The following is a 26,006-nucleotide window of genomic DNA, read 5'->3' on the forward strand; positions in this document are numbered from 1 at the left end:
TAGTCTGTTGGTAGTCATGTCTCCTTCTTTCAATTCGACCCTGACCTTAAATTAAACACAACATTTTTCAGACCTTAAAGGAAGATCCTGAAATACTTTGCTTTCTGACCAAAATATTATCAAAGGACATGCATCCTAGTTTGACTCCTATAAAACAATGTAAAGCCATGTTCCCCCTTAGTTACAAAACTGTCTATAGTTCACCTCAGATGCTTTCCACCACTAATGGACCAGGGCCTAATGGATCCATGCAGATATCCTACCTTATACATTCACACTGTCCGCAAGCAGGACTCACAGTCTTTTGATGGTCCTCCTCTGGATTGTACACAGCCCAGCCTAGCCAGTGGATTTTTGTGAGGCATGAAGTTTACCAAAATCCCAGGGATTCGTGTCATTGTTTATTTTCTTCAGTGGTTGTGCTAACTCCTGAGTTATAAAGAGTAAATTGTAAATAGCCTTTGTACAGATCTCCTCTGGTTTTAGACTTCCTATAATTTATCTAAAAGGAAATGAAAGTTGTTAGCATAGAGACTTGGGTCTCTAGCACATGGCCGGGGTCTCTGCTACTTTGAATTATTCCAGTTTGTTAAAATGCTGTAACATAATCAGTTCAACATATCCTTTTTGCTATAGTATGATTTTTTTGCCTCAAACACCAGTTTGTTCAATCATTGTTTAGTTGTTTAAGTAGTTCTTATTAGTTTCTTGCTCCTGATCTTGTGTTGGGGTCTTTCTTTCAACTTTGATATGGTCCAAGGATATTTTGTTTGTTAAAAAAATAAAATAACGCAACACATTTTATATTCTTTAGTTGTTCCGTTACAGTGGAAGCATTGATGTTTTTTAAATCTGAAGGTGAAACTCTTTGTTTTTCTTACTTATACTTACTTATAAGTAGCACCGTGAGTTGTTTTGTTATGGCTGTGTTTTCTATTCGAACCCATTTGCTCAGAAGGACCAAGCCTTTGTGTCACTTTAAGTGCAGGTGGTAGACATGCTGTTATTTTTGTGTTTGCTAAGTGCCATCCTCTCTCAGCTGCTGAAAGTTGCTCTGGGTTCTTCCACTCTGGTATATTTTTATTGCCCTTGGATATATTTTGTTTGTTTTAGTTGTAATTAATGTTTTACTTTTTTCTTAAATCTTGTAGCAAATAAAAGTTTACTTGCTATTTAAAATATTCTGTGTCAAGTGCTTTATGTGTGTCCCATATGTGTGGGAGGGTTAGACTTAAAGGTTAGACTATAGGTTAGGATATATATACTTATAGGTTAGTTAAGTCTTTTCCAGTTGATGACAGAATGAAAGTACATTTTTAATTTATATTATTCTAACTAAATTACCCAAATCAATATATTTATTTAGCCAAAACACTAGATGTACAATAACTGAGTCTGATCCAAATTAGATTAGTTGAAAAATATTTACTATTTTTAAATATTACGAGCTGTTTTATAGGCAAAGGGAGGCTTAAGATGGTATTAGAAGCAGGGGTGCCAATCATTGTGGGCAAAGTGTTTCTGTTAAAAAATATTTATTTCTTTATGAGATTTTCCTTTTTCTCAGAATAAATTATTCTCTTCAAGGTTGGATTTTTCCTCATTGTTTCCATTGTGAGATTACAATAAATCACCAAAAGTGATATACCTGTTTTAAGTTAACTTTAGCAGAGGTGCCAATAATTATGACCGCCGCTAGCAATGCTAGCGAAGCGGTCATATAGGGATTGTCAAAGGTTTTTTTTTTTTTTTCGGTTGCTCGGTTATACCAAGCAAATTGATAGCAGCACTCTAATTGTATCTTCCGACTGTCATTTGTTGCACGTGCTACAAAAATCATTCTGTGCAATGGAAGATTTACCAACATTACACCGGTCTGATACAGCTTTGCCTATAGGCTACATGCCTGAGACTGAGACCCTGTTTATTTTGTTTTAAGTGCGTGCAGGGTGTGAGAGGGGAATCAATGTGCTTTGATTCCAGCTTGGTAGTTGTAGTCTGTGAGATTAAAAAGCACGTGTGTGTGAAGTATCCAAACAATGACACCTTCATTTCATTATGGCTGCTTTAACAACACACCTTAAGCTACTGTGTAGTGGGTCCCATTTAGAAGTGGCTACTTCATTCGCGCTTTCATTGACTCATGGCGCTCCGTGAATTTTATTACAACTTTTCGCCACGATATGGCAGTTTAAGTCCGCTTGATACTGTAAGGCGTAAGCCATTGGTTTCCAAAGGAGATTTTATTTGTGTCGCCAGCATAGCCTATTAACAATGTATGTTGTAAATAGGCAGTGGTGGAGGAAGTACTGAAACTCAGTACTTAAGTAAAAGTACAAATACACAGAGAAATATTTACTTTAGTAAAAGTAAAAGTACCACAATGACAACCCTACTTAAGTAAAAAGTAAAAGTGCCTGCTTTTAAAATGTACTTTAAGTATTGAAAGTAAAAGTATTTGCATAATGATTTATATACTATATTCTAAAACCAAAAATCAGTATGGGCTGTGGCATTTTAATTAAGCTAGTTTTAGGTTATACTTTCGACTAGATAGTTTTAAGCTAATGCAATTGTGCTTACCATCTGTGGCCCAGTTTACATTCTGACCTACAATTCTAGAGACTGTAATTCTGGTTATCTAACTAGGGTGATCTGCTGAGTAATATCAGTCAGCAAAACACGAGAGCCTGAAGTTTAACGGGGTAGACAAGGGAAACGTCGGGTGGATCGTAATCCCAATTATGCTGATTGAACAGAAAAGTTGCTGAGAAAGGTGTCTTTATGATTAGGTTCAGACGCATAGACATTGAATGAACGCTCACATTACTACCCCCCAATTTAATCATCAAGATGGTTTCCCAGTTCAGCCTTTGCCTGTAATATGCCATACAAAGAATAACAAAACAATATCAGGTGTCTGTACTAATATCATAATCATAATATTGTATTTAATTTTACTTACTTTTGGCTGCTTATGAAAAGAGACCCTGTGATACTATGTGAAGCAAAAATGTTGGGCAATTTCTTGCACAAACTCCTAAGTTGATGGTGTAATATTGCCTCACAATAGTTGAGTAATTATTTAATCAAATACTTGGTTGTTTCGTGTGATTTTGTGGATTAGCGATAAAAGGTGGTGGGTTTCTCATTCTTTTTTTATTTTTTTTATTAATAAACAGTTAATTTGTCACGTTAACAGAGAAGAAATGAACAAGTAGACAGAGTAGACTACAAGGTATACTACTGAAAGACACACATACACCACCATCACTACGCACACATGTACACTAGTACATAGGAAGGAAGGGGGTTTCATGACTTCCTGTGTAAAATACCAGTTCCAGTAGCACTTTACATATTAAAAAAAAACCACGTTGTCATTTTTTATCAATTGCCAAATGTTTATTTGTATTATGCATCCATTGTTATAAATGATAGACATAGCTCAGATGAGGATATGCTGCTATGCCATTTTGATTCCCAATTCTTGGCATACCTAAATTGCAGCTGGACTAGGATACCCGCTCTGGGACTGAATCAAATGGGCAGACATGGGGGACTTGAGTCACATGACAGTTTTTATATACATGTTGATCAAGCAAGTCTTAAGTCCTTAAAACCATCATGTGACTCGAGTTCCCCATGTCTGCCCATTTGATTCAGTCCCAGAGCGGGTACCCTAGTCCAGCTGCAATTTAGGTATGCCAAGAATTGGGAATCAAAATGCCATAGCAGCATATCCTCATCTGAGCTACGTCTGCCATTTATAACAATGGATGCAAAATATAGTTGCAATGGATGAACTGTGAGGAACTGCCCTACTTGTGATTGTTTAGAGATTTTAAAGGTTTTATAACAATCCTACATCTTCTTTGGCTATTCTACAATCTATTCACCTTTTCAGCACCAGTAGGCTATTTTCTGTGCAGCCGCACACACACACTCAGGCATGCCAAACAAGCATACACAAAAGTTTCAAGAGTGGGTGATGGAGTAAAATATTGAGACAAATTGAAGTGTGATTTATTTTCGCGGAACGGATGTACAGGACAGAGCGGCGGTCATATTTTGTACCGCTATGCGGTACATCTAGTTATTGTTTTAGGGAGTGTCTGATGAACTTTTAGCTGCACTTGTAGTCCAGTCATTTTAGGAGAAAGGGTTGAACAAATTGCAACACAAGCAAACTTAACTGATTTTGTATCCTCAATATGTTCTGAGTAAGGGAAAAAAAGCCCCGAAGAATCCCAATAGGTGAAAGTTTAGAAAAAGACCTAAATGTACCCTATTCATGCGCCTATACAGAATTTTTCTCACGGAAATAGGGGGAAAAAATTAACCTTTACATATCACCATGAGTTGATTACTTACATCAAGACAAACAAAAAAAGATTTTTGAAATTGTTTGTTAACATGGGCAAACAGGGCATAATGTAATTATGTATAGCTAATGTATAGTGACCCAAAACTAATTGCAACATTTGACAAACAAATTGTCCAAGGCATGGAGGAAGATAATACATGTCTTAACTGGTATTATATCTCATCTAGAGGGTATATTCTTATAGAAAATATATAGTTTATGGTGTTTAATTTGTTTTCCCTGGACAGTATAGGCCAAAATGTATCCCATCTGCACCCTTCTGTCGAATTAGGACATGATCATGTCCATCTTCAACTTTGCCTTCACAATTTTCCTGCATTCACTAACATAAACATACTGTGCTGTCCGATTATTGTTTTAGACAAAAATTGTGCAAAGTAAAGGGGCATCATACAGGCCCCTCTGATTGGACAGACATTAGATCAGTCAACCCCTGAGCAAGAGGTCAATTACTATAAGACTTGCAAAATGATGGACTGATACTTTAGTGTGATATACTGTATGTTTCAGTGACCTCTAAATCAGATTACGTAAACACCAAAACCACTCCTAGGCTGAATAATGCTTAACTATGTGTTTGTACAGATTACACATGGTGGAACACTTACATGCAAAAACACACTTGGCTCTATTTAAAGATTCAACAACCATTTCCATTGATTCAAAGGGCCACAATGTAAAAATAGACACCAATTTTGCAACAAACCAGTCTGAAATAAGCCAAAGAAATTCACTCTTTGAAAATAAAAGAATGTTCCTCAACAATGCAAGATTCTAAAATTCCATGTAAAGTTAGATGGGGTCAGATATTCTTTAGAATGTGTATTCTACAACATTCTAATTACAGTTTTGTCAGTATTTGCTGAAGAATAATGCATAAAACAACCCTCATTTTAACATATTTCCACCAACTGGATTTTCATGATCTTTTACTATGGTGTAAAGATAACCAATTAAAAAATATAAAAATGCGAAAATAAATTCTGTTGCAATTAGTTTTGGGTCAGACCTTTGCCTGGACTATTAGCTCCGTTGTGGTATTTATTCAAATTAACTATACGTAATTACATTATGCCCTGTTTGCCCATGTTAACAAACAATTTCAAAAAACTTCTAATACATTTTTTGTTTGTCTTAATGTAAGTAATCCACTCAGTAATTTTCATGGTGATATGTGAAGGTTAATTTTTTTCACCTATTCACGTGAGAAAAATACTGAATAGGTGCATGAATAGGGTATATTTGGGTCTTTTTCGAAACTTTCCCCTATCAGGATTCTTCGGGGCTTTTTCTCCCTTACTCAGGACATATTGAGGATTCGAAATCAGTTAAGTTTGCTTGTGTTGCAATTTGTTCAACCTTGACCCCTATTTTGGCTTAAAATGACTGGACTATTGAGTGTTTCAGAGATTATAGCCACAGCATGCTAGTCTAAGGTAGACACACATGATAAACAAATGAATTTTATGTGACAACTGTGGCCTATTAACAGCAGTGGAGATTAATTCTGCTCCAGAAGCAGTTTAGAGAGGAAGAAGCAGTCTATAACTGATGGGTCTAAGTGATAAAAGAATAGCCTCTATAGAAATGATATTAAGGTTCTCTGTCAATCATTTTTTTGGTATCTAGTCTAGGGTAGACACACACACACACAAAAAACCCAACACGTGCAAATGAGGGTGTTTTTGTCCAATTAAATTCACATTTTCAGACTAAGAAATAAAATAGTTTATTGTGATAACTGTGGCCTATAAACTTTAACAGCCAGTGAAGATAAATTCTGCTCCAGAAGCAGTTTAGAGAGGAGGAAGCAGTCTATAAATGATTGGTTCCAAATGATTGGTGTCTAAGTGATAAAAGCATGGAGCCTCTATAAAATTCATAAATAGGCCTACATGAATAGGATTTTATTTATCCAAATTATTTTGCAAATATCTACTCTCTTCCACGCCACTGTGTGGCACCATTGTTTTTTTTAACAACCCTTCTTGAAAATATACTCGGTGGTCAGCCAATGTGTTCTCGCGACTTCTCAGCATAAACGAGTTCTGCGATCGAAAAGATGGCAGCGCTCTTTGAGGGTGCCACGCTTTGCGCTCTGAGTGTAGAGCAAAACAACACAGAATCGGGAATACAGGGGATAGAGTTGGATAGGGATGATGATCATGTCGTTGTTACGGACTCGAAAAGATCTGTTACGTTATATAAGGTAAGGTGAATCGGGAAGATCTGTGATCATTCAACGATTGTCTGGTGCCATGCTTGCTTACGAGCCCACCGTGACACCCCCATGCTAAACTGAATTACTCTTTCGATTCGTTTTGCACGTAAAATGAAAGCAATGTGCTCAAGCAGTTTTAGACGAGACGTCACTTGCCACTCTGTTAACTTCATATCACTTTCGTACACATCGCATTCATAGAAAGTATGTTCATAACAGATGCTAAGCTACCTACCTAGATGTACATGATGTAGCCTCTTGAAAAGGAAAACAACGTCCTTCCCCGTCTGCGAACGCAGATGCAGTTCATGTTTGGTATCTCAGGACAGGATTTGTTTGCTCTGACAGGTCTCTGACCAGAAGCCCTTGGGTAGCTGGACAATGAAACAAGGACAGAGAATAACTTGCCCAGCCGTTTACAACTCCAAAACAGGAGAGTACGTGGTGGTGACGGATGATACGGTAAACAACAAAGATGGCCTTCTTCTATTCTGATATTCATATCTTAGCGGTTTTGTCTTTTGTAAAAGTGAAATGCAACGTTATGGTATAACTTTCTTTCCTTAGGTTATAAGAGTTTGGAAAGATGATGACATCAATATTGACAAGGCTTTCAAAGCTACTGTAAGTATGATCTTGATATATCATATGTACTGACTCAGTTTTTAAACTTTTTGAAGAGGCCTAAAAAGACCATAACGTTTTCATTACTTTTCTACCTTACCAATGTGTTGGTATTTTTAATTCTGATTTCACTGGCAATGCTTTGTAATGTATTCTCTTATTGGCTGGCCACTGAGTGTTCTTGAGCTCTGCCCATTCTCTCTCCTCCTGTCTCGCTCTCTTGTGTTTTTGTCACCTGACCTAGTTTGCCCTTGTGCTGTAGGTGTCCGCCGATGTGTGGAGGATTCACTCGGCCCCCGGCCAAGAGCCAGTGATCCTCTTCCACAGAGGGGCCACTCGCTTCCTGGACGTGCTGTTGGCCGAGCCCCAGCAGGACATGGAGAACGTCATCTCAGACGATGAGGTCATCAGGTAGGCATGCCGATACGGCACTGCCAGGCATTTAGGTCACAGATTTCTAACTGTCCAGATTAGGATGCCATTGCATCTCTGGTGTGAGTCATGTAGGATTGGGAGAGACTTGCTGCTTGACTTTAGGTATTTTCCTAGTCCATGTATGAACGAGAACATTATTTTCTATTTCAAGTCACATAGAGGATATTTGATATTGTTGAAGAGAGACTTGCAATCTATTTTATATTGTCATCAATGTTATCCCTTAGGTGGAGTAACTTAATCACATCAGGCAAACAACAATGGGTTCTCTTCATCACAGAACAGGTAAGACTACACCCCTCACTACTCTTTTTGTAGTACATTCCTTTTCACAATTAGTGCGTGTGTGTGTATGTTTTCCTCCTGTACTTAATGGAATGTTCCATATGTTGCTTCAGAAAGGGGAGCACTTTCTGCATGTGCAGAGTCTTGGGGATATGACAAGAGCAGCATATCGCCTGGAGAGCACGGGCTCTGCTCCTCTCAGTTTCTCTGCCTCAGCCCGCAGTGGCAACCTACACATCCTCAGTCTATGTAAGTCACCACGGCAACCCACACATCCTCAGTCTATATAAGTCACCACAACAACCTACACATCCTCAGTCTATGTAAGTCACCACGGCAACCCACACATCCTCAGTCTATATAAGTCACCACGGCAACCTACACATCCTCAGTCTATGTAAGTCACCACAGCAACCTACACATCCTCAGTCTATGTAAGTCACCACACACAACAGCATGTCTGCTGTCATTGTAAACTGAGCATAGGTTTTAGTTACTTGATAGACAGCGTTGGTAATCTAAAGCAGTTAAGAGTGTTTTGTTTTGGGGACATTCATTCTATTGGCTGTTACATTAGCTAAGACATGCTCTTCTTTTGAGGATGTTTACATGTTTGTGTCTAGTCAGTTATTGTACCTGGGAATTGTCTTTTTTTTTTTTTAGTAGCAGTACCACAGTCCAAAAGAGAGCTTGCACACCAGTAATTGCCGATGCAAAGATACAGAAAGTTTATTCCATCAAAGAATAAAGTGTGAAGTGCTACCCGGTCATGTGCAAAACGTTTTTAGTCATCAGACCAACACACCAGGCCTTGAGTTGTTGGCGCGATACCCTATCTGCTCTATCAGATGTATCAAATCTGTAGTATCAGTATACATTGATAAGAGTCACAGATAAACTGGATGTTCTGTACATTCACCAAGCTAATGGTCCTGAAAAATGTTTTCCAGTTCTGTTCTTGCTAGTATTCAGAATTGCGCTCTCTGTGCCGAACCCTGTGGACTGTATCTAAACACACCCCCTCATCCTTCTGCCCTGTTCTCGCCTGCAGACCCGGACGGCTGTGTGTACGAGAGCGCGGTGCCCATGAGATTGCCCGGGGGCGTTCGGGCAGAGGCGTTGCCCCTGCCCAGGACCCTGCTCCTGCGGCTGCCCCTGGGGGGCGGCGCGCTGGCGTCGGCCTCCGCCGTGTCCCTGGACGCGGCCCACGTGGCGGTGGTGGGCGTCCCACATCCGTCGGCCGGGGCAGGGAAAGGTAAACCCGTCCTGCGGAGCGCTCTGTTCCAGATCACCTGGTCTATACGGAGGTGCCCTGAACTGACATTATGACCACGGGGCCTTTGGTTGGCCCTGGTGCTCATGTGAGGTGTCTCTCTTTTGTCCATTCCAGATTACCTTTGTATTTGGAACACCAATTTTCAGACTCTGCAAGCTGGGAAGGAAATGGCCGGAAGAATATATGGACAGGTCAGTCAGGAGAAACGTTCTTGAAAAATTGAACATTTGTTTTGGCCCCTTATAAAGATCAGCAAAAGCACAAATATAATGTTTGTTTGTTTGTGTGTGTGTTTGTTTGTTTTTGTTTGTTTGTTTGTTTGTAGTTCTGGTGCTACCACAGGAAGCTGTACGTTCCTCATGGAAAGGCTTTGTCTGTAATCCCCTTTGAGTGTCAGAAATCCTCCTTGGCCTCTGCTCTGGGGAAGCTCAAACAGTCTGGAGGCTGCGGTAAGCTTCTATCTAGCACTTCCCTCCATGCAAACAGTCCCTCACACATTTGTTTTTTCCTGTAGAAAGGTAATATAATGGATAAACATGAGTTGTTAGTAGGTGTTGGCCAATATGCCTTTTTATGGCTGATATCAACAGCAAGCGAAGATGGGGGAAGAGGGGTTGCATTTATAAACATAAGTTTCTTAAAATACCAATCTCACTACAATGTGTCTGAGTGAATTTGCTAAAATAGGATGTTAAAGTAAATAAATTGGGAAACGGAAATGACTAATCGACCAGTGCCAGTAGAAGTGTGTTCCTCTAGTCCTGCCCTGTGTGACTCATTCATTCTTTCCCCTAGTTGTCTTTGCTGCAAATGTTATGGTTAGGGTTTCCAACCAGGAATTTCCAGAAATCCATGTGAATTAATAAACTAAGTATATAAAAAAAGAAAAGTATGTACATAGTTCTAGTTTAACTCTGTGTGCAAGTAAACCTACCATACATAATAAAAACACTAGAGGGCGCCTCTGGACTAATATCAATATCACTGATGCTGATACAATATCACTGAGGATGCTGCTACAGATGAGAACCACTAAGTGCAATAGGGAGCCGATAAAGGCTCAAACATCAACAAACTCAAAGTGTGTTTCACTCAGCTAGAGGACTTTTTTTTTTTATGTAACTCTGAGTTGTGTATTTGTGTCCTTATTTCACTCTGTCGTGTGTCCAGAGATGGCTCCTCCCGTCCCTTTACCGTCGTGGGGGGCAGAGACTCACGAGGACGCGTCTGCTGCTGGGATGGAGACGCGGAGGAATGTAAGAGCCTTCTCATCTGCTCTTCTCACAGCCCTTTTTCACACGGAATGGCTGCTTGAACTGGTTCCATTCTGGATTCTTTGAAGTTTGCCATCTGTACTAGCCTGTACGAGTCTGTGATTCCGCTCGTGTTGAGCAGAGCCATTGTAAACGAGACATCATCATCATCAGCCATCAGTGGAGGTCATTGCATATTGGAAGCAAATGGAGCACAAGATGGCAGATGTCCTTGATTACCTTTCTCTCCAACCTGTAGAATGACACACGCCAACTGAGCTTCACTGGAAAAACCAGCTCTCTTTTGGTTCAAGCTAGGAACCAACTTTTCAGGTTCCAAACCAATTTATTGCTGGTAAAAATGGCTCAAAGAATGGCTCCAAAAAAGTTTGGTATGCGAACTGGAATGTAACACGCTCCCTGGTGGTGGAAAAGGGCTATCTCTCTATGCAATCCAGGGCAAGGGCAAGGTGTAGACCTGCAATATCTCGCAAAAGCTCTCCTTCCCTCATCGTTATTGTAAGAGGGTGGTGGTCTGCTGCCCTGTGATTTCCGTATATGCCATGAGGTCCACTACACATCCGACCACTTTTGTGCTTTGTGTTAAACTTGTTGGTTCTGGACCTTCTGATGGTTTAAACTGAGACATGATTTGTTGAAGCGTTAGAAAAGCTGTTTTGCTGGCCCTGATGATGTTGTGTTGTTTTGTTTTGTTTTTGTGTTGTCATTTTCTCTCCACAGAAGTTAACACGCAAAAGCCACGGAGCCTCCAACGTAAGCGTTGACCAGTTAATTGACCAAATCAAGGTAACGGCCTCTAATCTAAAGCAATGTGCTGCTTATTCCCCACCATCTCTGAATAGTACTCTGATTAACTGTGTATCAATACAATACTTTACAATGATATGGTTACTTTACTGTTTAAAGCGCCTTAAAACCTCATCAGCATTCTCTATATGCTGCCCGATCACCTGATTGCCATTTTATTTACCCCTGGGTCACCAGTGGCTCCCCTAACGTGGCTGTTGTCCCTCTCCAGACTGGCTCCGAGGAGGACGTCCAGAAGGCAGTGGCCTCCTTCATCTCCAAGTCGGACCTCCCGGCTCTCCAGCTGGCCGTGGGGAGCCTGGCGTCCGCTCTAGTGGCCCGCAGCCTGGCCGAGCCCTCCTACTACCCACACAAGGTGCTGGTGCAGCTGGTGCACACGCAGTGTCTCTCCCACAGGTGAGCACAGGGGGGCTAGAGGGGATTTGGAAACAGCCACTAAGCCACCAACGCTCAGGTCAAAACTGCTTTGCCATTTGTTGGTGGTTCGATAGTTGTTGTTGCTTTAAAGTTTATAGTGTTTGAGGGTGGTTAATTACATTGCGATCAGCAATGGCACCCTTTGCAAACATGAAAGAGCGTCTCTGAAATAATGATTTGAGTGAAATGTTGTTGGAAGCATGTTTGGTTCACCATTGTCCCTAAAATAAAATGGGAGGTACTGTTATATTCTGTGTTTGTATTTCTAATACAGGGCATAACTTAGTGAGGAATGCCCTGTTTAAAGTGGCCTTCCATTCCGATGAGAAAGCTACCCCTCAACATGCGTTTGTGTTTCTAGTGTGTGTCCCGACCTCCTGAAGCTGGCTCTGGAGAAGAAGGACTTTGCCTTGTGTCAGTTCTGTCTACAGGCCTTCCCAGACATCCCGGAGGCCCTCACCTGTGCCTGCCTCAATGTCTTCCTCAGGTAAATGTCCGTCCCTTCCTGAAAGAAGGTCCATCACAATCACTGACATTTTATTTTTCGTGGGAGGATATTTGTGTCAATTTCTGAACACGATGCACTAAATTCCCTTACATGTATTAAGCCATTTTTTATCTACAGAAAAAAAAAATAGGACTAGGCTTAATCTACATACAGGAAACCAAGTGTCAGAGTAGTCAGCAGGTTTTGGTACATCCACTTAAGGGGGAAAACAAGTCATTGTTGACTTCCCCACCATGTTCCAGCTTCAGTTTGAATTTGAATCCCTGACTTTTGTCAGGCATTACACTGGGCACCTTCCCCTAAGCCAAAGCTTCAATCCAGTAACCCTTACTGACTTCCTGTTGCCTCAGCACCCCAAACAGTGAGCTGGAAACGGTTGCCCTGGAGACGGACAGTGTAGCGTTCATGGAGGGCCTCAGTGCGGCGACGGCGCCGGAGGACGAGGAGGACGAGGGGAAAGGTACCCGGCAGAACGGCTTCAGCACGACGGCATCACAGGAGGAGAGCAGCTGTGAGGCCCAGCCAACGCCTCACCAAAAACCGAAGCTGCCCATCCCCATGCCTCTGGACATGACGCGCCCTATTGGCCTCCACAGAGCTGTGTTACTGTATCCTTGGCTGCTGAAGCTTACTCGTAGGCCCTGGTGCTCTTCCTTACATCAAATGGGTACATTTGCATGTAGTCTGTATAGAATGAAATATACATCAACAGGGAGCTTCAGGGAGCTTTGTGAACTGGGTGAGATTCTCATGAATTGTATTTCTTCTCTCTCTCTCTCTCTCTCTCTCTCTCTCTCTCTCTCTCTCTCTCTCTCTCTTTCTTGCTCTCTCTCTCTTTCTTTCTTTCTTGCTCTCTCTCTTTCTTTCTTTCTTTCTTTCTTTCTTTCTTTCTTTCTTTCTTACTTCCTATTCTCTCTCTCCCTCTCTCTCTCTCTCTCTCTCTCTTGCTCTCTCTTTCTTTCTTTCTTTCTTTCTTTCTTTCTTTCTTTCTTCCTATTTCTCTCTCTCTCTCTCTCTCTCTCTCTTTCTTTCTTTCTTTCTTTCTTTCTTTCTTTTCTTTCCCTCTCTCTCTTCCTATTTCTCTCTCTTTCTTTCTTTCTTTCATTATTTCAGAATATGTAGCTATAGTAACCACATTTGAGGAGCTGGTACTTGTTTGAATTTTGTCCTTGACAGCAACTTCTCAGAAATGAAATCCTACAGACTCCATACAGCGAGAGCTTCCTGTTGCCTCATCTCAAAGAACTCACCACACCACACGTCATAGTAAGTATCTATTAACAGAGTCACAACGGACACTTTTTGTAATAATAATAATCAAATGCTTATGCATCAGTGTTTCCCCTACAATGTATTCATCAGCGGCGCAGCGCCACTCCTGGAAATCAAGCGCCACTTCAAAAAAAGTTGCCTAATTAAAAAAAAAAATAGACGCAAGTGAACTTCAGGAACAGCTGCCGTTCGTTCAGGTTTCATGTCAACAAGTAATAGTAGGCTAACGTTGAAGGCGCAGTCAGGATTCCACAGGAGATCACGCTTGTTTGTGTTTATGTTTAAGTTTATTAGCAGACGCAATTTTGTGCAAAAAAACGTAGCCTACATTATGTTGACCAAGGAACCAAATTAAACACGCCAGCGAGATAGCTCGCCCCTACCTTCAGTAGCAGCCTATTCCCAGATAAATTCCACGCATTCTTTAGTTTTTGTTTGTGATACAGGCAATGCTTTCAAGCCGTGTTGCTAACATACCTAGGCTGTGAAACTAAGGTCTAGCTAGCCTATTGGTGGGTTTAATTGAATTTGAGTAATAGGATACGCAACCATTTACATCTGAGAGAGTTTGTAATTCCTGTAGAGCTCACCAAAATTATAGATATGATACAAGACACTTATCTACTATAATCCAAGATAGATTTTCTTCGAGTTTTTGAGCATTTATTTTACCAAATGACATGGGAAACATAATTAATTTCATCCACATATTCTTATGCACCATGCACAACAACGCTACTGAGTTAGCTTAAAACCGTGAGAATCAAGCAAGCCGTCACGGCATTAAAGTGACAGGCACTCAATTCGACTTGCACAGCACCAATACAGTGTAATGACATGAAAGAGAAGTCTATATAGTTTATACAGTGCTGTGCAAAAGTTAAGACACCCATGCTGAAATTGACTAAAGGGAGGAATAAAAAACATATTTTGCCTTTTGTCTTAATAAAAAAAAAAATAGGAGATCAATTATTTTTTAATGTATCGTAAATAAATAAATGTTATTATATAAATAAATGTCTTAACTTATGCACAGCACTGTATATTCTAAATAGTAATAGTTTGTACAGTGGCCTACAGTGTACAGTTGTACAGTGGCTAATTACTAATAATGTAAATGAAAAAGGTGAAAGAAAAACATGAATAATCCTGTTCAAGTACTGCAATAATCAACCTTGTGTTGATGGTTATGTCATAATTTGTAACTCAATCTGTCCATTTCTTTCATAAAATCCACCAGAAGTCACTATTTAAGGAGTCATTTTTTTTAAAAATTATCTTTTTTGGGGGGGCTTCCTACGATCAACAGCACCGCTGCTGGAAAAATTTCTAGGGGAAACACTGTGCATTGTGCTATTGTAAGTATTGTTAAGCTTTTGGAATGGGAGACTTTTATCGGTGCAATCTTTTAAGTGGTTCTTGAAATCACTTGAAATGTTTTTTCCACAATGTTCTTATGTATCTCAAATATACCTGTATAGCACCTCAAATATTGTTTTTGTTGTCTTCCCAGCTCTATCTCCAGTACTTACAGTTTTTGTATGTTAAATACTACCAAGACATCAACACACAGGTTCCTGCGTTGAGGTCACCAACAATGACACAGGTTGGTGCGATGGATGGTTTCTCCATCTCCCTCAGATTCATAATGACATCCCATCTGAAAAGGCGCCATAACCGTTAACACCTGTATCTTCCCCCTGTGCTCTTCATAACTCTAGATCATAGACTGGGTTTGCCTGCTTGTGGATGCCCATTTCACAGTCTTAGTTATGGCTCCAGAGGCGAAAGAGTTGCTATCAGGCCTTCACGGATTTGTGAAGGCACAGGTGAGCATTCTTAAACTATAAATTTACTGAACACAACCCACGTTTTCATAGGAGCTGTATCTGTGGCAGTTTCCTTTCCTAGGCGTGGTATAGTAAATATCATCCTCTTTTGATTATGTTCCACACACTTCACATGTTATGTGTGGAGACCTCAGAAAAGGAACAGAATACTGAATATCTAGAAGCCCTTATCTTAACTGTGTGTGCACTTAACCACTCCATTTACCTATGTCTGCTAAGGTAAATTAAAGTGGTACAACACACACACACACTGAATACACTATATATACACACATACATACACTGAACACAAACTAGTCATCTGCATGCAGAAGATGGTTGCTAGATGTATCCTGCAGTATTCTAGTGTGTTGGTCGTGCACATTCTAAAATAAGGTATGGTAACGTTACACTTGTGCTCAATGTAGCACTGACATGAACTGCGGGATTGTATATGGGAGGTATACTGAAATACTATTTTGGACACATCTACTGTGAAAGGAATTGACTGGAAGGACAATGCTGAGCTAACTCTGCTTTTGTTTTCCCTGCTCTTCTCTTTTAGATGAAGTTATTTACTGATCTGGGGAAAATCGAGGGCAGTCTTCATGCACTGAAGAAAGTCAAGAAGTCAAAGAACAACGGCCAATACTCTATTGAAGTGATTGAGTTGTTTTAAACCAATTGTATAGACTCTTTTAAACAAATATACCTGTGCTCCTCCACCATGAATGACACATTTTCAATAAATGACACAATGTGTTTTGCCAAATCTGTTGACATTGCAACATTGCTATATGTTATTTATATAGCATAGGCCGACAGCATGAATTGGAAATAGAAAAAAATAATTGCAAATTAAAACAACATTATTGTGTATACCACATTCTAAAGTGTATATTTGCTTTTTAAGCCAATGTGTTTTGGGGTGACTTATTTTGTTAGTAAGATAGTTTTTAACATTGTCATACAAGCAGAATAAGTGACTCAGTGCCCTTTATTTTTTGTAGAAGAGTAATTGTGCAACCAGATTTGAAACCAGTGTTTGATCATTACATGTCTTATGTTTGCATTGTTCCAATTGTATCTTACAGAGAATGTCACATACATGAGAGTGTTGTGTGTAATTCAGATGCCTTTTTGGTTTTCTTTATGTGGTTTATAACGAATATAATGGAATTTTCATATGAATGGATTATGATGTGTTTGGCATGTAGCGCAAAGGCCAATGCTAGGGACTCACTAAATGAGAGACGGGGGGGAGTTTATATATTTTACTATTTATTGGATATAATACTATTTTAATAATGTTTGGGGGGGAAGTACACAGTTGCCCACAACAATATAACTAGTCCTACTAAAATTGGCGCAACCCTCCCCCACTCCTCAGACTTTGATTCATTGACCCTGAACATCATAGGATTAACGCAGTGACCTAATAATAATGGGGCTATAATATCGAAATACCAAAAGTATCTGGTGGTGAATTAATAAAAAAAGAAAAGCAGAGGAGTGAAAACGGGGCAGAGGTAATGTGATTACTGCGAACCATTGTTGGCATTGGATCAGAGTTATCTTACGTCACTGTTTGATAGGCCTTATGAATTGCTTGTGTTGAAGTCATTTTTAGGCTATCCCCGAATATTATTAAATTAACTAGAAACACTAGTCTGAAAGCAGACATGACCATGCATTTCTATTGGTACTGTGTGTCATCAAGAGCTCGTCCTTCATAACAGTTGTGAAACTGCTTGCACCAGTAGGCCTAGCTATAAGCCTTTGCATTGTTGACAAGCAAATAACATAAAGTGTTGCCTGAATATAGGTCCGCATTTGTGAACGAATGTGTATGTTGGCTAGGTGGTTAAGTTTCTGTGGCAGTGGTGAAATTGCCTGCGTAAGGCCATCAAGTCGCTTATCGATTACACATGTAGAACTGTAGGCTATAATACACTGTTAGTAGATACACTTATGTATTACACTTCGGTTACATTGTGAAGCCAACAGCGATGTTTACACTTTTTTTCTGTTGAAACTTTTTACTTGACTTAGCGCGTGTATTATGCTCTGTTTTCCGAAAAAGCATTCGTTGTCGGCAGGATTCGAACCTGCGCGGGGAGACCCCAATGGATTTCTAGTCCATCGCCTTAACCACTCGGCCACGACAACTCGGTACTCGATTCTCTGTACTGATTTTTTTTAAATTCTAAATTTTTGTGATTTTGAACACGAAATATTAGCCTAATAAGTTTATTATGTGCGCACAAAATTACAAATGGCATATAGCAAGAACTTCAGTCATAACTGATTGGCATGTAGGCTACACCCATTTCACCTGCCAATTTATTTTTCACAATAGTAATGCTGCCTATTGAAAATCTGCACACAAAACCGAAGATAAGTTCTTCAGGTATTGGCCGACAAGAACAAACTAAGGCTAATGTTGATATCAGTGTCAGATCAAATTAACTACTTTATTTTTTTTTACAAAACAGACACCAATTTTAAGATTCAAATAAGACATAACGAGCATGGCAATTTTACGCAGATTGAATAATTTAGTATAGGTTACAGCAACATCTGTGCATTGCATAACCACCATATTATCTTCAAACACTAAATGTAGTTACCATGTGGGCCAACACTTTACTCCTATTCATTCTGCACCAAAACCTGTGACCTATGTTCAACTTGAACTGTGTGAACGTAAATATTTTCAGCCTTTTCCCTGGCTTGCATCGTCTTTGAAACGATCCCAAGCACATGCATACTCAGACGTGCGCTTTGATATTTTTAAGCTCGCGCCAGTGTAATCAATCGATGGATACGTGATAACTGAACTCTGACTGCCAAATGAACGTAAATAAACCGTATCGTGTCTACTATGCTTTCTAATTTTGTGAACTAACATGGTATTCGCATCTATTGTAGAGTACGTCACGTGACCTCCATAGAGGGCCTGCTGAGTGTTTTCAGTACAGGGAGAGAGAGGAAGAAAAATGGCGACTGTAGGCGACCCGGAGCGGGACGCCGGCCATTCGGTTTGAGCATTTTCCCGTTAATTTAGACCGGGGATTTACGGGACTCCTGCAGACTAATCAAAGCAAGTTAGACGTTTGAAAGCTACCTGTTTTGTCTCCATTGCGTGTGCTGGAAGCGTGCGAAAACTGAAAATAGAAATAATACATTATCTAAGCTAGCTTGCTATAATGAGAGGGAGAAGAGGCAGGCCGCCCAAACAGGCACTGATGGGGGAGCCATCCCCCGCGCCAGTCCGCGGTTTGAGACCCAGGCGGGGAATGCGTGGAAGAGGTCGAGGAACACCAGATATAGAAGGAATGCCTCCAAAAAGAGGAAATTATCATTCTTCGAGGGGCCGAAGAAAATTTGGAGCTACATCGCGGGGTAGAGGAAGAGGCAGAGGCTCGAGAGGTGGCCGCGGAGGTAGAGGGAGACGGCCAGCCAGCAAGATTGTGTACGATGACCATGAGAGTGATGAGGAGGATGCCGTGAGTTTAAGATCGGACGATGATGAGTATTTGCGGGGAAACCCTCTGTCGGACGACGAAAGGGCCTTTGATGATGGCTCCGATTATCAGGAGGAAATACCAGACGAAGATGATGCTAGTTACTGCACGGAGAGCAGTTTTAGGAGTCATAGTACATACGGCAGCACTCCAGGTACGTTGCTGCTAGCTAACTAGCTAGCTAACTAGCTTAATGCTTAATTAAGTCATGGAAGTGTGGGAGTGATGCATACACCCAGGAGTCTTAATAAAACTTACTTAACTGTTATACACAAGTGTACATGGTGCGAAGTAAGTTAAGCTGCATTGTTCAAAATGGAGCTTGCTCGCAGAAACAGGCCTCTTTGTTTATTGAGATCCGGTGATGTATCGCGCACTTCTACCATCGTGTCGTCGATTGTTTACAAATAGTAGATCATCATTCACATCCAAAAAGCACACGTTTTTGTATAATTTATTAGTAGACATTTCACAGGTGCGGTTTCTGTTATTATAACATTACGTAACGTTAACGCTAATTGTTTTTAGACATGGCAGTATTCACTTAAAGGTAGCTTTCGGCCGATCAACTTTAGCCATCCATTCATTCAAATGCTCTGGGCATATTTCCCCTTTTCCATTTGCAGTGAAATATGTCAGAATTCCAGCAGTTTTGTAAGGGTTCTTGTGTGTGTATAGGTATATAACGACAATGTGCTAACGTAGCTAGCAGCATTTGCAGTACATCTCCACGATGCGGATATACCCACAAGATGAATGGAATTAAGTTAGTTCCATTAACTTGTAAAAGAGTTAGCTTACCCTGTCCAGTTTCTCATTTTGATGACCAGTTTCAAATAACAAGTCACTCTCTCTTGTGATTGACAGTGGGCATAATTGTAATGAATTGCAGTCATTTTTGTAAGGTTACTCAACTTAATTAATGCTACGAAAGGCTCTCAAGTTAGCAAAAGGCAATTGACAGCACGGCTTTGTTTTGAAAATGGCGCTCCTGTTCCACCTGTTGCGTGAGGCATTCATTATCCCACATCATTGATTACGTTAGATATAGAAAAATATTATCACTAACAAAGTTAACTTCGTGAGACAAATGTTTATTTTTTGCTGCAATGATTCATTAGGTTTGAACATTACTAACAAAGACAGGAGGAATTTGAGCTTTTCTTTTTTTGATGTTGCATTCTAGTGCCTTTATCAAATGGCCATACAGATCACTTGTTGAGAATGGATTTTTGCTGCAATCACCAGCTGCATCACATTTTGTAATGTAATGTGAATTCTATCCCTATTTCTGAATTTAACATTGAGGTGGATAGATAGATAGATACTTTATTGATCCCCAAGGGGAAATTCAAGGTCTCAATAGCAAACAGACATCACACACACATTCACTAACAACTGAAAAACACAACTAAGCAATAAGGACAGTAGAAGAAAAAGAATATACTAAAATAAAAATTATACTAAATAACACTAAATCAAGTCTAAAAACGGTATCCACATAGTTATAGTACAATTTTATTTTGTGTTGGAAGGAGGCAATCATGTTTAAATGTGAGCTGGGATGTTCGTTCCTTAGTCCTGTATGTCCGGTATGAGTGTTTGACCCAGCAGTAGTTTAGGAGAAAGGGAGAGCCCATGCACTCAGAGAGAGGACATGCAGGCAGAAAATACACTATGTGGGAAGAACAAAGGCTGAGAGCTTGCGTACTCTAACACTTCACATGAGACTCACCTTTCCAAGAGATGGGACTTGTTTGCCATTCATGTTCACAGTTCAGCCAGCCAGTGACTGCTACTGTTTTTATCTTCATACTGAAGGTGTGATTTTTTTTTTTTCTTCTGGTTAATCGGGCACCATTAATCTTTTTATTTGGAACGAAATCCTAGTGGTTGTCCAACACATGTGGACTGGGTAAAGCACCAGCTGCCAGCTCAGCCTATTTACATTTTTGGACCCCGAGCAAAGGGATCTGCATACATAAAGACACTGACTTAAATTCAGCTTAGTTCACAGCATGATTTTCACAAAGGCAGCAAGCTTTTAGCTATGCAAGCTAGTTTTGTTTGAGATGAATTCTCAGGTGGTAAGAGTTGTATCTAGGGATTACCAGTAACAGTCCCGTGACAGTCCTATTACTTGTTACCAAAAAGAGCAAAACTCATTTTCGGTCAGAGTGAAACTGATTGAAGCAGATGAGACACCAAGGGTTTATTTGTGAACCATCACCTGCTTCTGCAGTCATCAGTTTCAGATACACAAACTCCTCAGTGTTTCCTCAGTAGTGCTAGGCCTGAAACCTTATTTCTTCTGGGTCACAGAGGACTACACCCACACAGACACACACACACACACACACACACACACAGCACTCAGATGTGCTTGGATTGGTTTGGTCATGGACAGTTCATTCCAGTAGGACTATAAGGCCTTTTTAATGCTTTCCCTACAGTGAGCAGGGAAAAAAACATAGCTGGATGGCATCTGAAGGTGTTTTCTTTAGCTTCTCCCCTTTCTTCTTGAGTGGTTATGTAATAGAGCGCAGATAGACAAATACCGTGTTTTTAAAAAGGCTCGCGAGTAGCGGGGTGACCTATTTCACTCCAATAAGGATCAGGTTCACCCTCCGCGCTCAGAATGTGAGACTAGGCCGCCCGGTAGGTACATGTTGTGGGTCTCCCGCACATGTCCTAATCGTGGATTATGCCGCTGACCAATAAGTGTCCCTTGCTGTGAAAGCCTGTATTGAGAGGCAAGCGATTCATTGGCTCAGCGGGGTGCACTTTGTGTCCATGGGCCAAACTTTAACCTGGCAGGGCCAGCACACTGAACGGCCTTTGTGGAACTAATGAAGAACTGGACATGAATGTTTGTCTTCATTTTCGATTAGTCCTCCAGACAGGGTATCTCTCGTGTAATTGTGTAAAAACGTAGTTTACTAAATAAAGGTTGTGGTTTGCTCAGTGTACTGACTGTACTGGAATGAAATGATGTTTTAGCATGTAATTGGGTTGTTATATGAAGATTGTTGCTGGCCGTCCAAGTAGCCTGCCTAGAACTGTGGCGCTATTAAAGAGCCTAGAGATTAATAGGATTATGTCCTCTTTCCTATTTAGTGATGTATCAGTTGGTAATGTCCAGAATTCAGTGTAATCTGTAATTAATCTATCGGAAAATGACATATGGTGGCATTCATTCAATTTCTAGTGTACATTGCCTTCAAAGTGCAAAGTATTGCCTAACAAAATTTCCATATAGTTATCTGATGTTTTTACTTGTTGCTGGACTAAGCCTAACTCTCCAGTGATGAGGTCTTAAGCAGCCATGTGAAAAATGGAACCACTTATGGTTCTTTTGAGCATGTGTGCGTCTGGGAAATTGCTTAACACAAAACAGTTGAAGGCAGTTGATGGTAAATATTTATACATTGCCTTGAGTGTGTCTTTTCTTACAGATGTTTGAGTCTAGTGCACAAGCAGATGTTAATGTTTCTTCTGCCCCGTTTCTCCCCTCTTCAGGTAGGAGGAGGCCGCGTGCTCGCCGGCCCCGATCACCCATCTTCGAGGAGAAGGAGATCCCGCAGTTGGAGCTCCCTAAGTCGTCGGACGACCTGCTGATCCCCCCCGAGCAGATGCTGAACGTGGCCGCGGTCTACGAGGTGCTGCGCAACTTCAGCACGGTGCTGCGCCTGTCGCCGTTCCGCTTCGAGGACTTCAGCGCGGCGCTGGCGGGCCAGGAGCAGTGCACGCTGATCGCCGAGACGCACATCGCGCTGCTCAAGGCAATCCTGCGCGAGGAGGACTCGTCCAACACCACGTTCGGCCCCGCCGACCTCAAGGACAGCGTCAACTCCACGCTCTACTTCATCGACGGCATGACGTGGCCCGAGGTGGTGCGCGCCTACTGCGAGAGCGACCCCGAGTACCAGCACGTGCTGCCTGTGCAGGAGGGCGAGGAGTACCCCTTCGAGCCGCTCGAGTCCAAGGTCAAGGTGCTCCAGTTCCTGGTGGACCAGTTCCTGACCACCAACCTGGCGCGCGAGGAGCTCATGTCCGAGGGCGTGGTGACGTACGACGACCACTGCCGCGTGTGCCACAAGCTGGGCGACCTGCTCTGCTGCGAGACCTGCTCGGCCGTCTACCACCTGGAGTGCGTCAAGCCGCCGCTGGTGGAGGTGCCTGAGGACGAGTGGCAGTGCGAGGTGTGCGTGGCGCACCAGGTGCCTGGCGTCGGTGACAGCGTCACCGAGGCGCAGAAGAGCCGGCCCTACATCCGCCAGGAGCCCATCGGTTACGACCGACACCGCAGGAAGTACTGGTTCCTCAACCGCCGTGTAGTTGTGTAAGTAGCAGCACCAGGAGAGTAGTCTGTACTGTACTGTCAGTGATTCATATGGTGGTCTGTGCCTAAGGGTGACGCATTCACTATCAGTGATTCTTACGGTTGTTACTCCCAGGATTCAATCGTCAACATGCATTATAATATGTATTTGTGATCCTTACACAGGAACTGAATGGTGTTCATTCAGTGGCATTGGCATGACCAAATGCAAATATAGGAAAACTGATGAGGTTGTGGTTATCAAAATGGAAGGCAAAAAAGACAAAGTATGAGAATTAAATGAGCATAGGTGGTAATGGTAATAGAAAAGTCAAATTGGTACTAAATATTGTATAGTCCAATGTAAAACTGTACTGATTTATATGGACTGCATTAATCATAATGGTTTCATACTATAATAATCTCTGAAACCCATTCCGAAAAACATCCATATTCTACTAAGTCAGAGTTACCGTTATTAAACATTATTTGGCTTATAAATCCAGTGTCACCTTCAGACTGGCATGTCTCACTACTTAATGTGAAAATAAGCCATCAGTTCACCATTTCTTCAGTATCTCCCCAGCTGTGAGACCAGTCACCGAAATCACTTGCTATCTGAAACTGCATTTGCATCATGTCCGAGAATGAAAATCTCAACTACATTGTTGCAAAGTGATTTCTCGGCACTCGATCAAATTCCATTTAAGACCGCATCAGATGTCGCGGCAAGCGCCCGATAATGTTTCAGACACGTGTGTGTGGGGGGGGAAGACAACTCTTGCTAGCCATCAAGCATTTCACTCTTATTAAGTAGGTCAAATCAAGTTACATCCCGCCTAGCCAGACGGCTAATTGAACCCTACTTTTAGACGTGGACATGCACATGTGGTTATGTGTCCTCCGGGTCAGATCTAACTTCCTCCTATAGATCAACTTCCCCTCAGTATTTGGCTGCGGCCCCAAACGAACACACCTGCGTCTGACATTCGCTCAGTCCCAAATGACTCTGGGAGATGAGTCACTAATGCAGGCGGGGCTGTAACTAAGCGTGGTGGAGATGGGTGCATGTGCAGACAGAGGAATGAGCCCCTGGGGATCCATGAATAGTCCTGTGCTTTGGCCTATTGGGACTTGAGCACATTAGCGCCAGAATACATCATTTTGTTCAGGCCTTTGGTGTTCCCATGAGTATTAAGTTCAAACCATTAGTCTGTGCCACTATAAATAATATAAGTAAAATATTCGAAAGTTAGAGCTATGGGTGTGGGGGGTGTATGAGGAGGGCAAATTACAAAGTGCTTGTTTATGACTCCTGAAATGCACATAAAATCCCATTCAAAGTTTGTGTGGTTCTCCAGATACTTCTAATCACTTTTGATGCCCAGTATGGGTTGATGTAGGTAGATAGATCCGATCGATATCCGATCGACAGCCTAGGTTGGCCTAAAAACTTTGCAGCTTCTCTGACCGCCCTCACAGGCAAGCTCGCCCGCCCTTGGCCTGGTCTCTCCTGGTAGCCCCAACACTAACCCTCTCCTCCGTCCGATCCCCCCGATCTCTAGCGAGGAGGACGGCGAGCACGAGAACAAGTCCATCTGGTATTACAGCACGCGGGTGCAGCTGGCCGAGCTGATGGAGACCCTGGACAAGAGCTACTGGGAGAGCGAGCTGTACGCCGCGCTGGAGGAGATGCACCCCGAGATCCAGTCGCACATGGACATCACGGAGGACCTGACCAACAAGGCCCGCACCAACAACAAGGCTTACCTCACCGCTGCCAACGGTAAGGGCCTGTCCTTGCCATGTGTGGAGTGTAAAGAGTAGAGTACGTGACCACTGCACAGAAAATTAATTAAATATAGGTGAGAAAAAGACATTTCAAGCAAAACTATAGCTATTCATAAGATCTTGGATGTGCTTTTTGGTGTTGCATCTTCTCATCTTGCAAACAAGAGTCAAATCCAGACATCTCAGGTAGAGTTTCAGGTGTTGTGTGTCTCAGTGTCAGTAACATCAATACAATGTAGACAAGCTAGAGTTTCGTCAAAAACTGGAGACTACTGTAGGTCTGAGTTTATGTTGTTTTATGATGTTGGAGGTGTTGAGTGTCTTGGTCTTGAATTACACACTTACGGAAAAAAAGTAGATAGGACACTCTGGCTCAGTGTATTTCTCGAGTGACGTTCAGCTGAACTTTTTTTAGCCCTTAATTTCTCCTGATGCATCTGTTGTCCCACTCCTGTCAATTGGCAACACTGCAGCTTGCCATTAGTTTTTATCCGCTTCATTAAGCTAACCTTTTAAGTGTCTCAAATGACCCTTGGCAGAACTGCCTGGTGTTATGAACACATTTTCTGCCTGTTGCGGCTAATGGGAACCTCGCATCCGGTGATGACTTTAGTTAACACCCTTGATAAGGGAAATTGAGCATCCTTATAAATGAGGAGACGTCGAGTTCATTGTAGTTCTGGTGCTCTGGGTTGGAGAGGTGAGAAGCTGAGCAGAACGAGTAGAGCAGAGCAAGTCTAGACCTCCACTTCGGAGAGGAGAGGAGAAGAGCACAAAGCCAGCCATTGTGAACATCAAGACATGAGGATTCTTTTGACACCCTGCACCCGAGAGAATGAGAGCCATATCTGTTCTAGAGCTTCGCACTTCCTTAGATTCCTCAGTGATGCTTGGTACTATTATAGGATGATCTAACAGGCACATTCCTTGCATTGTATTGGGTGTAGTCTCTCTCTCTCTCTCTCTCTCTCTCTCTCTCCTCTTTATCTCTCTTTATCTCTCTATCTCCCTCTCTTCGTGGCGTGTACATGT

The 26,006-nt window shown here is 41.7% G+C and overlaps 2 protein-coding genes and 1 non-coding gene across 3 annotated transcripts in view; 2 read left to right on the forward strand and 1 right to left on the reverse strand.

Moving 5' to 3' along the window:
• Window positions 1-6,424: 6,424 nt before the first annotated feature.
• nol11 (nucleolar protein 11) lies at window positions 6,425-16,526 on the forward strand. The gene is made up of 18 exons (XM_048249508.1): window positions 6,425-6,596; window positions 6,957-7,070; window positions 7,176-7,232; window positions 7,495-7,643; window positions 7,895-7,952; window positions 8,066-8,201; window positions 9,004-9,207; window positions 9,343-9,419; window positions 9,554-9,677; window positions 10,399-10,484; window positions 11,223-11,288; window positions 11,521-11,705; window positions 12,088-12,213; window positions 12,585-12,842; window positions 13,422-13,500; window positions 15,020-15,112; window positions 15,228-15,335; window positions 15,901-16,526. The coding sequence occupies exons 1-18, from the start codon at window positions 6,450-6,452 to the stop codon at window positions 16,012-16,014; spliced, it is 2,181 nt and encodes a 726-aa protein (XP_048105465.1). The 5' UTR covers window positions 6,425-6,449; the 3' UTR covers window positions 16,015-16,526.
• An 896-nt stretch (window positions 16,527-17,422) lies between these two features.
• Window positions 17,423-17,504, reverse strand: trnas-aga. Its single transcript has one exon. It is a non-coding gene; the product is annotated as a tRNA-Ser (tRNA).
• A 666-nt stretch (window positions 17,505-18,170) lies between these two features.
• The window catches only part of LOC125297212 (nucleosome-remodeling factor subunit BPTF-like), a gene marked incomplete in the record, with an annotated part of 40,351 nt that continues 32,515 nt past the window's right edge, over window positions 18,171-26,006 (forward strand). The window contains 3 exon segments of the mRNA XM_048247408.1: window positions 18,171-19,016; window positions 22,382-23,204; window positions 24,749-24,969. Coding sequence (XP_048103365.1) covers window positions 18,545-19,016; window positions 22,382-23,204; window positions 24,749-24,969 — 1,516 coding nt within the window.

Source organism: Alosa alosa, chromosome 7, assembly GCF_017589495.1.
Source record: "Alosa alosa isolate M-15738 ecotype Scorff River chromosome 7, AALO_Geno_1.1, whole genome shotgun sequence".
NCBI classification, from domain to species: Eukaryota; Metazoa; Chordata; class Actinopteri; order Clupeiformes; family Clupeidae; genus Alosa; species Alosa alosa.